This window comes from Amblyomma maculatum, chromosome 7 (genome assembly GCF_055883805.1).
Source record: "Amblyomma maculatum isolate TAMU_Amacu chromosome 7, ASM5588380v1, whole genome shotgun sequence".
In the NCBI taxonomy this organism is placed as follows: domain Eukaryota; kingdom Metazoa; phylum Arthropoda; class Arachnida; order Ixodida; family Ixodidae; genus Amblyomma; species Amblyomma maculatum.
Genome location: NC_139350.1, coordinates 52,587,559 through 52,602,208, shown reverse-complemented (window position 1 = coordinate 52,602,208; position 14,650 = coordinate 52,587,559). Strand labels below are relative to the sequence as shown.

General features: G+C 45.4%; 1 protein-coding gene across 1 annotated transcript in view; it reads right to left on the bottom strand.

Moving 5' to 3' along the window:
* Positions 1-14,650, bottom strand: part of Cog6 (conserved oligomeric Golgi complex subunit 6) — a 30,642-nt gene that overhangs the window by 4,267 nt on the left and 11,725 nt on the right. The window contains exons 5-6 of the mRNA XM_084609076.1: positions 10,109-10,252; positions 8,903-9,083 (exon numbers count right to left, since the gene is read on the bottom strand). Coding sequence (XP_084465202.1) covers positions 8,903-9,083; positions 10,109-10,252 — 325 coding nt within the window. The remainder of the gene's footprint in view (positions 1-8,902; positions 9,084-10,108; positions 10,253-14,650) is intronic.

Here is a 14,650-nt window from a genome sequence, read left to right as displayed (position 1 = left end):
TTCAAAATTTTTCTTGTTTCATTTACAAGTGCATTTCGTAAAGCTTTGTTCAATTCTTTTCTAAAATTTGGTTTTGGGGAAATTATATTGTGTGATGCAACCAAAAACTTCAGATTCAAAGTTATATGCCTAAAAAGCGAATCTATTTAGCTTTCGTTTCGTGTATTGTATAAAATTTTAGACGTGACAGTTTTTACAGAAAACAAAAATTACTGAAACCTACAGAAAACGGCCATTTTGCCCACGGTAGGGAAAGAGTTAAGGGACAGTGTGGTGCCGGAGACTAGTATAAAAATATTGACAATCTCATAGATCTTAGCTCTTGGTGGCAGTAATGAGGGGACAACTCACGGTTTAACCAAGAATTTATATCTTAAATTGATCAGGAAAGTCATGTTCTAGCAGATGGTGGCACTATACTGTGCCCTTTTGTTGGTACTAACATGTCTGAAGTGAGTATCCTGTTTTATGACTATGCCACAGAGTTATACAGACAGGTATTCGTACCCATATCACCTTAAGGCAGCCTACGTTTTTCTCGTTCAATAAATTACAGCTACTTTTATTCTTTAATCTTGCTTGATTAACTTTTAAAATGCGTTAAAAACCGAAAACCACACAACCGAAGACGCTGCTGCCATACTTGTAGCAGCACTGCCATCACCAGCGCTGCTGTAGGCAAAAACGGTCGTTGGTATCTGCAGTGGGATTATGTCATTTATTTATTAATTTCATTTTATTTCAAGCTATTCAGGTACTCAGTTATAGCTGTAGCAAAATCTGACATGCTCTGCATGTGGCACAGTGTGGCAGTTGCTGTGCTTAGAGCTGTAGAGAGTTGTCCATGACATCAGTGTTTGCAGACGTAGATTACCGCTGAGAAAATAAGACTACCATATGAAAAAATTCAGTTTTATATGGTTCTGCTACGTTTCCCAGCTCCACTTTCCATACTCATTAATTTGGAGATGGAGCTTTCCAATGATGCGAGCAAAAAAATTGCTGAATAAGGCAGTAGGTTGTCCCTTTAAGCGAGAATAAATGAATGAAATGACCTTGAGATAAAAACAAATACAGTTGCCGATAGATATTTCAAACGCCCAATTTTCCGGACCTGCCTGAAAATCCGGACCTTGCCATGGCACCACCACGCACTCCATAGAGTCTATGTATAACAACGACCAAATTCTTGGACGTTTCATTCTTCTCGTTTGATTTTCTGAACTTTTTCTTTCGATTCGTGACTCAAGAGCTACCAAAAACGCAAACAACGCCGGTGCCATTTTGCTTTTCTGGCCACTTCCATTTTGGTTTTCTGCAACCTCGAACCCACGTGTCATACAGTCAGCTGATCATGCCATTGGATTCTCGCATATGCAGTATAGCCTTGATAGCAGGCACCGCTTGCTGCACTGTCCCGCCAGCATGGGGAAGGCTGGGCACTAAAGTGGTTTAGCGGTACCGCAGCATAGTCACAGGTTGGGGGGCCAATCACTCAGATGAAGATTATACTACTACAAATTAAAAAGTATCAGTCAACATAAGAAGAATAGACATTTTGATAACTTTGCTTTTGAATGAGGCAAGGTGCTTTATTAAGACATTCTTAATTAAAAGAAAATCTTGCAACACTCTTATCACGCCCCCTTGATGTTGCATCGGTCTTGACGAAACTTTTCAGGCCTTGTTAGGTTCTTGCGAAGAAGGCAACCAGAGGTAACCAAGGCAACAGAGATAATGAAGCTGACGAAGCACGAAACGGTTTCTTATCGCTGTCTGCTGTGGTGTGGGCCTTAGTGCGCCCGGGAAAGCGTATAATTTAGTTCGCAAGTCTGAAAATGTCCCCTTTGCTAAGATTTCGACGTCCTTGCTGGTCGCTGCTCTGTCGCCGTTTAATGAGATTTAATTTTCCCCTGCAACCGTGTTTTCTGGGTTTCGTCCCCATCGACGTGCGAAGTCTTTTTGCGGCATTTATTGCGCTTAGCGCTTTATCGCAAGATGAGCCCACACAAAGTGAGGAAGCGGTGCTCTGTGGCACATTTCGGCACCGTGGACTCAACCGTTGGTGTCTTATACACTGCTTCCCGGCAAACTTTCGCCGGTGAGCAAATCTGGAGGTTGCACACAGACTCAATGTATGCTCTAATGCTCATGTGTTAAGCACATCTGTTGATGCTAAAGCTGTCTGGAAATGCCTCGGCGGTGATCACCGAGATGATTAGTTCGCTTAAACAGCGCTTACTGTTCGTGCTGTCTGCGACATGCATTTTTTATTGTTGTGATTTATTGCTGTATTTGCTTGGTTGATGCGATAAACCAGGAATATGGAAACCGTAATTGTTCACTTCGTACGCTCTGTTGCGAACTAACGACTGCCCGGTTGCACCAGTGTTTCTAGACCACACCTTACTGTGCTGAAGGACAAAGTACATGGCCAAAGTATTTGCATGACTTGCAGCAGTATTTGCATTATGAATTTGCATGCTTGGTCTATGTTTGGAAGTGTTGCTGCCTTTCTATGCTGCCACCTTTGCCAACCAGTTCCATTGTGCTGTAGCAACTGCTTGTAAACAAAGGCGTAAACAACAGAAACTCGAGTTCTTTTAGATGGCAAAGGTTGGCGCGCGCTGAAAGGCAACAACCTTCAAAAGATGCAGGCTCGAACTTGTTTATAATTCGCGCCAAAGTGAACTTGACGTCGTTCGACGTCATGGCCCCCAAATTTTCATTGGTCGCTGGAGCCTATGAGCCGCCATGTTTTGTATATATGGGCGTCTATGGAGCCTTCGCTACCATAGTACATATACCTTGCTGCGAGTGCTGGCGTCGTGCACAGTCGTCAGTCGCCGCGGTTGCCATTCACATGTGCGTTGTGCTGTTTACATCGCCGCGTCAACTACCAGACACTAACGCCAGGCGTTATCCGGTCAAGCGTGCTTAGTCGCATGGTGTTATGCATGGACAGTGGCAAAACCTACAGCGTCGACTTGTCTGCACTCAGCATGCTTTCCAATGCATGGAAAGCGGTGACAGAGGAGACACTGCGGAATTGCTTCCGCCACGCTGGTTTTGCGATCAGAGATGAAGTGCCGTCGTCATCCGATAATGGCGCCAGTGAATCCCATCAGCCATCTTCGTCTGCTGACCTCATTGAGCACTTGCGCGCTGCAGGAGCCGTTCCCATGGAAGTGACGCTGGAGCAGTTTGCTAGCGCTGATAGCGAGATCGAGCTCTGCACTGAACTCACCGACAACTAAGCTGTTCGCCAGGTGCTTGAAAGTGATGACTCGGGCTCTGACAGTGAGGAGCCAGAGGCTGTGCTACCAACTAGCAGTGAACTAACCCGAGCTCTGATAGTGCTTTCGGCTGTGTACAGCAAGAACGTCACGCTTGCCAACGAGCAAGCCGACTTGTACGGCAACGTAGTGCCCTGCAGAGGCATACTGACCACTTTTTCAAGCCGCTTGCTAAATAAAGTGACTTTTTTTTGCGTGAATTCGTTTTTTCGGACTGCCTGATTTTCCGGATGCTATCTTGGCCCCTTGAGGGTCCGAAAAATCGGTCGGCGAGTGTAGCCCCAATCTAAGTATTGATTGCATCATGCCCAAATGGTACATACCAGCTGGGCATTACGCATTCTTTACGGTCACCGAGTCTGTTACGTCCTTCTATGTTTGTTGTGAAAATCGGGTGGTGGCCACAAAAGCAGCCATCTCGCTTAACTTTCAAAGAAATCCTTCAATGCCCTCACACTGTTAAAAAAACTGCACTACAGCAAGCATCAGCTGCATCACAAGTGACTAGTGCAGACTCAGGGTTAATTTGTACATCCACTTTCACTTCAGGCCATCTAATAAGTTATAACACAACCTGTGAATCACTCTCATCTTTCACAACAGTTGTCCCTGCACCTTTTGTGGTATTGAACTTGCAAGCTATTTGAGTCTACAGAAGCTGGCTGGCCGGCACGAACTGCTTCGGCCAATATGTCAGCCTTCTGATGAAGCTCCAGCAGCTTTTATTTTAAGTGATCAGCCAACTGGCCATGGTGGCAACGGACCATTGGCCACCACTGTTTCGGATAAACAACAAAGCAACACTTGACTGGCATCAGTTGATGTCTTGTCTACTGGCGCCATTAGGCGGAGAGGGCGAACAAACACATCATCATTATCATCAGCCTGACTATAATACCCACTGCAGGGTGAAGGCCTCTCCCATATTTCTTCACTTAACCCGGTTCTGTGCTAGCTGCATCCACCTGACCCCTGCGAACTTCTTAACCTCATCCGCCCACCTAACTTTCTGCCACCCCCTGCTACGCTTTCCTTCCCTTTGAATCCAATTTATTACCCTAAGCGACCATCGGTTATCCTCTCTTCGCACTACATGTCCTGCCCATGCCCATTTCTTCTTCTTGATTTCCACTAGAATGTCGGTGACGAGTTATTTCTCTGACCCACTTTGCACGCTTCCTATCTTTTAATGTTACCCCTACCATTTTTCGTTCCATGGCTCTCTGAGTTGTCCTCAACTTAAGTAGAACTCTCTTGGTTAGCCTCCACGTTTCAGCCCCATAGGTGCGTACAAGTAAGATGCAACTGTTGTATACTTTCCCCTTGAGCGATACCGGTAAGTTGCTAGTCATAATCTGTCAGCTAATCATAACAAACACATGCACGCTTACAAAGTCACATCTCCAAAACCAATGTTCAGGGACCTAGGGAAGACAGAATAATATCTCATGCCCATAGCTAATCTCCCTATTCAGCCGGCAACACGAACCTAATGCAGGGGCAGAGGGCACAGATACACATTTCCAATGCTGATGCTGCATGAGAGTGGATTGCTTGTGCCAAAAAGCTTTGATTTTTGTCTCTTTCTTGCCTTTTTTATCAGAAGTGCTCTGCAGATGCTTCAGTACAGTTGTGGGGGTGGAGTGCAGATTGGTCATGAAAGTTCATCTTAATTAATTAGTGCGTGCAAAGTGTTCAAGTGAATCTTTTTGCATAAGCCTGACACTCTTCATCTTACCGTATTTAGTACCCAAATTTAATGCGCACCTTTTTGCGAGGAAAATAAGTTTAAAAATCGCATGTGCGTTAGATTTAGGCGCAAACCGAAACTGCCCCATAGCTGGCCATCGTCATCTCCATTATACGCTGTGTGAGCTCGTGTTGCTGGCAACCATGAGAGCACGTTTGCTTGTCATTTTCTGCACGATATTTGAAACCAGTGTGGGGCTTGTCATTCCTCTCAGTGAGCGTGGCACAAAAGAACACACGGGACGAACCGCCTCACCTCACTTTTGCTACGTTTACGGCACGAGTTGCAAACTAGCGTCTTCCGTAGCACGACGGTGGTGTTTTCCGCCAGCCTCTACGTGTGATATCGTTTTTGAGAATGGATGCCGCAGCCATGAAGCTAACTCGTGTCTGCCACGAGAATAGCTTTAAGCGTAAAGTTATTCTGCACTCAGAAAAGAGCTGCAATAGGCATGCAGCCAGTCATTTTGGTGTGCCAGAGACTTGTGTTTACGACTGGCGAATACTGAAAACTTCAATCTTTGAGTGCAAAATGTCAAGCAAAGGCCGCCACGGATTGTGAGCGGGGAGGTTCCTGACCTTGGAGATGAGTCGGCCGACTTCACTAGGCAGTTGCGTGAGGATCACATATCAGTCACCACCAAGGTGCTCAAGGTGAAGGCCCTTGAGCTTGCGCGTAATCGAGGCCTCTCAAGGGGAGATGCTACTCGGAAAAACATTTTCTTTAATTTTTGTCACAGCTGAATGAAACTTTCATCATTTAAAGAGTTCGAGCTCCTCTTTTCAAATCTGCTTTTAGTTTTTTGATAGCTCATTTGGTTCTTTGTTTACATACCACACAACTGTAAAAACAATGCATGTTTGTGCACACTTGGGTGACAACAGGGAGCCCAACAGAACACCGAAAAATAGCTCACATTGCTCCAAATGAATAGTAGAATTCAATAAAGCATATAAATATAGTGTTCCATTACTGTTTTTTTCTAGAAAAAAATTTAAATCTGAAGTATCACTTTTACCACTCCCAACAAATAAACTTTTAAAATTATCTCATTGAATAAGTTTGATAAATGGTCTGAAAGTTGTTTCTTTGAATTCAGCACATTCTAAAGAATAAGCATGCCAAGTTTCGTTGTGATTGGACAATGTAAAGTGGTCAAATTTTAGTGCACAAACTCCAAAAATGGGACAAAATGAGGAACAGAGAAAAACGAATTTGAAAGTTAAAAAACATGTTTACTAAAACACTAGTCAGTATATACTGATGAAATTTACACACAGAATGTCAGGTAGAGTGTCTCAAAGATATATACAAAGTTAGAAGGCACCAGCCCCATAGGTTGCCCCCTCACAATCCCTGCGAGCCGACTCCTCCATACGGGCCTTCTTCGTTGCACTGCGACGTTCGTGCATCCTGCCTCACCTGCAGTCAGCTGCCTCACGGCGAAGGTATCCCTTGCACTGCCGCGGGCGCACTTTTCATCACTGTTGCACGATCGAGATGCGCGGCTTGAAGTATACGCCGAAGAAACGACGGTTGTTGCACATGCGTCATTTCTGCAGTACAGCTCCAAAAATGATGCCAGTCCTTTTCTTTTCCCGGCCGATACTCTGACCGAGAGATCGCATCGTCTGCAGGCCGGGCACGCCGCGCCGCTGACGAGGTCGCTTATCATGCCGATCTCGCACACAACTGCGCTTCCGCGCTCGTCTGCGCACTTGTTATCGTCGTCAAACATCTTTATCTTCTTCTCAGATGCACTGACAAAGTCATTGACGCTCCGGATAAAGCTTGCGGCATCTAAATCGGGTGTGGCCCCGTTGCCACAGTTAGGCCTAGCGGCAGACGTACCTTCCGTCCCCGGAGCTCTCCGCTTGCGCTTGGGGCGTCTTCCTTTGTACTGATGCCTCGTCAGGAACTTGCGTGAGCGAAAATCACGTTTCTCGCTTGTATCCATGGCGTAGAAAGAATAAAAACTCTGACAGTAGCGTTGGTGCGCGTCTCGGTGACAGCAGAACGAAGAAAGAGCGTCTGCGTTCGTCAGCGCGGTGGAATGCTCGTGGCCAATGATGGCGCTCCAATCATACCACGTGATTTAAAGGGCCAGTCGCAGCGGTCGACTTCGGCGGGAAAGAACCTTTTTTTTTTTATTATTTTGATCAGGAGTGCGCCGCTGCCGATGCGGCTTCTGGGAGAAGAAGGTTGGGCCTACTCCCCCGCGAAAATTCAAAAGCGGGCGACGCCGTAGTGCAAAATGCCGCGTACCCGAAATGCGGTCAAATCTGCACTTTCACGGGCCACCGCGAGTGCTTTAATTGCATTTTTTAATAACTTCCCGTTGATCCTCGGCTTTGATTTTTTTATACATAAAAGAAGAGGCTTTGAGGAATACAAAACGCGAGAAAACACAAAATCGACTTTTTCGAAAAAAATCGCGGTTTTTTCACCCGCATCTCCCCTCAAGAAGCCAATTCAAAGCAAGCCGGAATTGGATAAAATTATTCACGAAGCGCAAAGGATTTGCACTTTTTAGACGGACTGGTGTGTGCCAGAAGCTGCCGGAGGCTTTCGAGGCGAAGCTGATTTTCTTTCAGCGATACGTTATACTGTTGCAACTCAGCAACGCATATCAACTTGGGCAAATCAGGAACGCTGACCAAGCTCCTGCCTATTTTAATATGCCCGCCAATACCACAATGGAATAGACTGGGGCAAAACAAGTTCGAGGGCTTACGTCCGGCAACGAGAAGACCCGGGTAACCGCAACGTTGGCCTGTACTGCAGATGGTAACAAGTTGGCTCTTTTTATTATTTTCAAGCGCAAGATGCTCCCAAAGTCTGCGAACTTTCCGCGAGGTATTATAGTGCGTGCCAACGAGATAGGTTGGATGGGCACGGATCTCGTCATCGACTGGATTGACTGCGTGTGGCGCAAGAGGCCGGGTGCTAGCTTGGGGCTCCGCTCCATGCTTATTTTAAACGCCTTCAAGTGCCATTTAGACCAGCATGTCAAAGACAAGCTTGCAGCCTGCCAGATGGACGTTGTGGTGACACCGGGTGGGATGATTTCCCAGCTACAGCCACTAGATGTATTATCAACTAGCCCGTGAAAGACCGCATTTGGGCACTGTACAGCTAGTGGCTAATGAATGGCTGCCGCACTTTCACAGCTAGCAATAGGCTGAAGCGTGCCTCAATCAAGGAAATGGCCAGGTAGGTGGCTGAAGGTTGGCTTGGAATTTCATTAGTTATAGTTGTGAAGGCATTCAAGAAATGCAGATTTTCTAATGCTATGGACAGTGCTAAAGGCTAGATGTTGTGGTCGGAGAGTGAGAAGATGTCCGAAAGTGACAGTGAATAAGTTTGGGTGAATAACTTGCCCATTCCCACCTGAATATATAGAAATGGTTACATATTTTTTTCATTTGCGGAAATCACATCCACATTAGAAGCGGGGCTTGCAGTTTTTTCTTTTTTTTCGGTCCCCGAAATCGGGCGCACGTTAGAATCGGAGTTTGTATTTTTTTTTGTCGTAAATTGGGTGCACATGGAATCGGGGGCACGTTGGAATTGGGTAAATATGGTAATGGAAGCTACTGTATGCACACATATAAGGTAAGATAAAGCTATAATGGCGGGGATTCAGGTTTTCAGGCAGAATCCCTGCCCTTAGAGAACATCAGCTGTCTGCTCTCGAGATTACATGCCCCTTTCCACTTCTTGGTTTTGGCCAAAATATCATTAACTTGCATTCATTCCCTTCAAGTTCAAGGTACACAGGAGCGGGCAAAGTGACCTGGCAATAAGCACAGCTGTGGTAAGTATGTGATGGAGGCACTAAGGAACAAGAACCCACCAAGGCAGTCCATGTGAGGCTTCTGACGTGCTTCGAGCTCTTCCAGCCAGGGCTCGGTCATTTCGAGCACGGCCAGGCCCGTCCGTGCAAGCTGCAGGCAGTTGAGAAGGTGCACCGACCGATCGGCAGGCGCTAGTCGGCTGGAGAGCTGTTCGCATGCCACCAATGCCGGCTCCAGCACCTGAAAGCACCATTCACCCAATCTGTGAGAAATGGTTGCCCAGCGTGGCCAGGAAGTAAACACCACACAAGCTAGCGCTTTTACAAAATCCTGCAATAAAATGCGGCAGCAGCAAAAAGAGAAAAGAAAATCAAATGGCAAAGTACTGCATGAGCTGCTCTTCTGCGAGTGAAGGAAAGCTTGCAAAGCCAATGACTTGTCCTGTACCTGCCTTGCACTGTTAAAAAAAAAAGGAAGAAAAGCAGCTTAGTTGTGCTTCCAACCTTGAATCTGCACAAGGTTTGACACTTGTACACACAACTGCAATGGGTTTCTTGGTATTCCCAAGCCGTTAGTTGACACAGAGAAAACACCATATTTACTTGAACACAAGAACCTTTTCGCTGAACATAGAAGTGAAAGTAGTCGCTTGCATTATAAATGGACCCTATGCAGAGGCAGTGGTGAAGCCTATATTATACTTACTCACTTTCTGGTCAATGTATCAAACAACCAATTAACTCTGAGCTGCCAACATTTAAGGTGACAGGCATAGCACATCCCTCGAGAGTAAAAACCGTAGCTACAAAGCATAAGGTAATAGCTGAACAAAAAGCACACTGGCCTGAAAATTGCCCTGAGCATGCAGTCAGATACTCTGACGGCAACATCAAGATACAATAGGAGCCTTGTTCCTCTTGGACAGCAAGCAGATAACTTACCGAAAATTGTCGGGCTTTATTTTTATTTATGAAACTTTATTTTTTCCTTAGTCCCATGCTAGGTTTGCTTTTTTTTATTCTGCACAGCATAAAAGCGGGCAAACAATATATCAACGGATTCCACATTTCTACACACGATACTTGTTGTAATGGCCGCACAGAAAGTGACAGCTTCTCACTCCTGGCCCTAAATACAGTTTCAACACTCGTGCTTGACTGTGGTTCCCTGTTGGCAGCAGAAACACTGGCTGGCTGTACAGGTCATTAGGTGTAAACATACGGGCTGGAGCTGCAATGCAAGTGGCACACAGAAGAACATCTTACCTGAGCTAGAATGTGGGGCAGGTCCTTTTGTCTTTGGTCAACTGGAGCTAGTGAGCCATCGCGGGTAGAGAGCAACTCGCGCACCAATGACAGCAACTGCTGCAGGAATGGGGGCGCTCCAAGGTCTCCAGGAGGCAGCTCCGCCTGCGATCACCATGCTTCATGCACGCACACTAGACAGAGCGTTCAATGCAGCACTACGATGACCACAGCATGATCACCATGTCAAAACATGTTCGTCCCGCTGTTGCCATTTAAGTTTTCTGTAACGGACATTTCTGCAACCGCCATCGAGATACTGCCCGAAAGAGCCTACTCAAGGAGAGTGAGAGAGATTATAAATATTCAAAACTAGTTTCTTGATTTTATTTATGCCAATACCATGACTGAACAGCCGGGGATGCAGTGCATTTCCTAGTGGATACGAACTCCTCACTCAGAAAAGCAGTACATTTCCTTCCACTCTCCGACTCCATGAACCCATATTCCACGTGCTTTGCAGCTACATCTTCATGTGTTTGGGATGCAAGGACTCAGCACTGATGAGTTCTGCACATTTTGACTACTATCTAAGTTTTGGCAGCAAACGATGTCCGAGGATGTTATGAGCTCGTAACTGCGAGTGCGCGATGCACGAATCTGCCAAGAATATCAGCCCTGCCATTTCGAACGCTCCATTATACTTGAATTTGGCTTGATTTGATCAAATTTTCAACCCTCTTGAAATCTGAGTTAATGACATTACACTATATACAAAATATGGAGGCTCGGTGAGTGAATCAGGTCTGAAAAATAAGTTGTGGTTTAGCTCTGGTTAACCCTAGTTGAATTGCAAAAGCAACAGCGGAAGCTTCTTTTGCCTGCTACATAATTCCCTTATCATGCCATATCAGTGTAAGGTGCAACAATATTGAGGACACTTACGCTCATCCTTTAAGGGTATGACACGAGAGCGTAACCTACCAGCCCAGATATAAAATCATGCTTCAACCAAGCCGTATGGACGTGCCTGCGTGTCGTAAGGGTAACGAGAATGCAAACAGTTCTGGCAGGCTGATTCTGATGTCACCCTCACATATGAAAGGAGCGACCGGAGTTGGCAGCTCCTGCCAGTAGCATAGATGTAACGTGAATTCAAATGTCATGGCAGGCTGACCGTACCTACGCCTCTTCACTGTGTAGCTACACCTCTTCACGATGTAGCTGCAGCCACCCGAGGTCCCGCTTTGGCTGTCGGAGTATTGCTTTTGCAATAAAAGTCCAAATAACCAAGCAAGTACAAAACATCAGGGGGTTCCGAATTTTAGGTCAGAGACTGCAATGTCGCTCACAAAAGAGTAACAAAGCTGCACAGTGGCCGTGATACCACCAGCAAACACTAGCACCTTTCTGGAGGCGGTGAGAAAAAAAGTGCCAAGCTCTTCTCTGTACCCTGTGCAACGGTGAAATGTCAAGGAAGAGGATCAGGAAGGCGGTGCAGTGACATCACTGCAATTGGGTCGATCCTCTCAGCCACTGTCTCAGCACACACCATCGAACATATTAAGCTTCCTGCAACTGAACCTGAACTCCCAGGTAATACAGTAGCCTTGTGTCTCTTGATACACTGTCAGCAATAGTTATGTTTTATGAACACTGCTGTTCCTCCAAAATATCACTACCATAATTAAAGCATATATAAATATTTACTCTTTTGTGTCTGCAGTGACTAAAACAAAAACTGTTTTTCAGCCTCACACAAACTATTAAAACATAAAATAAGAACTCTTAGCTTAGATGAAAAAGTCTTGAAAGTAAATTGACGACTATCTGAGCGACAGAGCACAACGAGTAGTAACTACAGGCAAAATTCTAGTTTTCTTCAAGTGACGCTGGATGTGCCACAAGGATGAGTGTTGAGGCCACTACTATTTTTTTATTTATATAAATGATATTGCGTCAAATATCTCCTCCGCACTGAGTATTTGCAGATGACTGCAATGTGTATAAAGAAATTCGCAACCAAAATGATGTACAGATTAGATGCCTTCCAGCAAGACCTCAACAACCATAGCCTCTTAGTACCAAACCTGGGAACTTGGCCTGAATACCAATAAATGTTGCCGAGTTACATTTACTAAATCTAAGATCCCTGATGAATCAGCCTATATACTGGACAATATCATCCTACCTAAGGCGAATGAGGCTAAATATTTAGGCGTTGTACTAACTTGCTACCTGTTTTTTTCAAGCCACATCAATATGAATACTGAAAAAACTGAGGGAATGCTTAGCCTGCCTATAGGGATTCTAGGGATTGCCCCCCAGATCCTTATTTCAGCATACAAGTAACCAGTATGTTTGTAATCAGAATATGCTAATATGCTAATCAGAAGGTATACAAAACCATGCAGCAAGATTTATTTCAAAGCAGTGCCTTAGAAATGTGAGCATGAAGCAAAGGCATAAACTGCTACACGCAGTACACGCAGGCACTGAAGCACAATTATCTACAAGCGCGTCATTATACTTCCAACAGGAGAGATCAGTGTTTCCCCCGCAGTATTTACGAGCGGAATAAGCTGCCAATTGAAGGTGTGAGCTCTGATCGAGATAATCAATGATTCGTGACTTCACTGGTTTTGATTCACTGCTACTTTGTCCTACCTCCCTCTTATGCATATTGTTAATTTATTTGTCACTTTGAAATTGTACCCACTCCCCTGCTATTATGCTTCGGCACTGAAGGATGCACTGTAAATAAATAAAACGCTCACCTCACACCAGTGTCTACAAAATGAAGGAACAGAATGATACCCTACTAATGCTCAAGGACAGCGGTGCTGAAATTTTGCACAGAGACGGCGTGTTTTCGCAGCGTGAGGCTATATCTCTCAAGGTTTAAAGGGACCTTCAAGGACAAATAGTAAGGCATGAAATGGAGCCGCAGCAAAATCAGGAAAAAAAAAAAAAAAGCTCACCGACCTAAACAGCCCTGCAGGCAGGAAGCTTATTGCTTCCGCTCCACCAGAGACCTGCACACGGCCAGGCAACGTCAACATTGAGTCATCGCTTTGCCATCGCTCCTGCAGCAGAACAGCGTGCGCGTCTCTCTACCAGCTCATGCTGATTGGTGTGCTAAGCTCTGCCAATTTTATACATCGAATTATCAATATATTGAATTATTTTGTGACCTCCTTCGCATCAGGGATCGGCTGTAGAGCATTGACTGCACTATGCATTTTAAAAGGGCATTTGGCTAGGATTTCTTTTCTAGTCTTTTTTTCTCACTCTATAGCACAACGGCTACTGTTTATGTGTGTTTTCTTCTGACTTATTTCTTTCCAACCTGCTTTGGGCACCATTGGACTTCACAGTGTTTAGTTTATTGCCATCACAGTGAAGCCTTGTTACTCTTCTTTTTTTGCCACGCAGGGCGAGTCATCTAACACCTGTGTCACAGGTAGGCAATTCTGCACACTATGGTACTTTTTATGAAGTACCATAGCTCACTATCAACTATGCTTACAAACCATATTTGAATAATATCCACCCAACAGAGCCTGCCACATCAAGTCCAACAGCTCAATGCACATCACTACCATCACCACTGAGCGCGTTTTGGTCAATCCTTCACATGCTGAGCTGTGTGAAGCTTCAATGCTGTGAGCACTTTTTTATTATGAAAGCAATACTACTCTAGGTTTCGAGCCTTCAGCATAGCGTGGCTGGTAGTCACGTCATACCCATGTGCCGCTGTGATGTCACACCCCACATGGGTTGGCAGGAGCTGCCAACTTGGGTCTCTCGTTTCACATGAGACGGTTATGTCAGAATCAGCTTGCTAGGACCTTGGCATTCACGTTACCCCTATAAGCCACTAAGGCATGCTCATACGGCTCGGTTAAAGTAGGGCTTTATACGTGGGCCGAGGAAGAAGAAAAAGAGAAGAATGCTCGGTCACCCGCAGCTAATGCTTTCGTTCAATGTTTGGTTCAGCAGAGTTGAACCCTTGTAATTTTTTTCCCTCAGGCTCGCAGCACGGAGAAGTGCAACTACATGAAGTGAAAAGAACCACAAAGCCACATGTCTATTTGACGAAACCCTCGTTAAAATGCAAAGGGTATTCAGCGAAAGTAGTCATGGGCTCCAGAACAAAATGTGGTTACACGATTACAATCACACAGCGCTAAGACGAACACTGACAAGAGAGGAGACGCCACAAAGCGCCGACTTCAACAAAACTTCATTGCTGCGAGCAGCGCATATGCATATACAGCACAGTGCGGATGCGCAGCAAAGAAAGGAAAATGAAGGCGCCATGCTTAATCTAGCACCGGCATAGCATTGCAGCAGGACTCGCCCTCCCTCGAACAGGCAAGCAAGACAGAGGCTACAAAACACCAGAATGCAAGATACCAGAGAGACAGCACAAAAACTACAGATTGCTATATCACTGTTAAGTTAAATGCCTATAAATGAAAGAAACACCGATGGTGTGCTAACACAACCGTCTGCTTTCTCCGCGATTTCACAAGCCTCCGCTATCTCTCAGGTTGATTT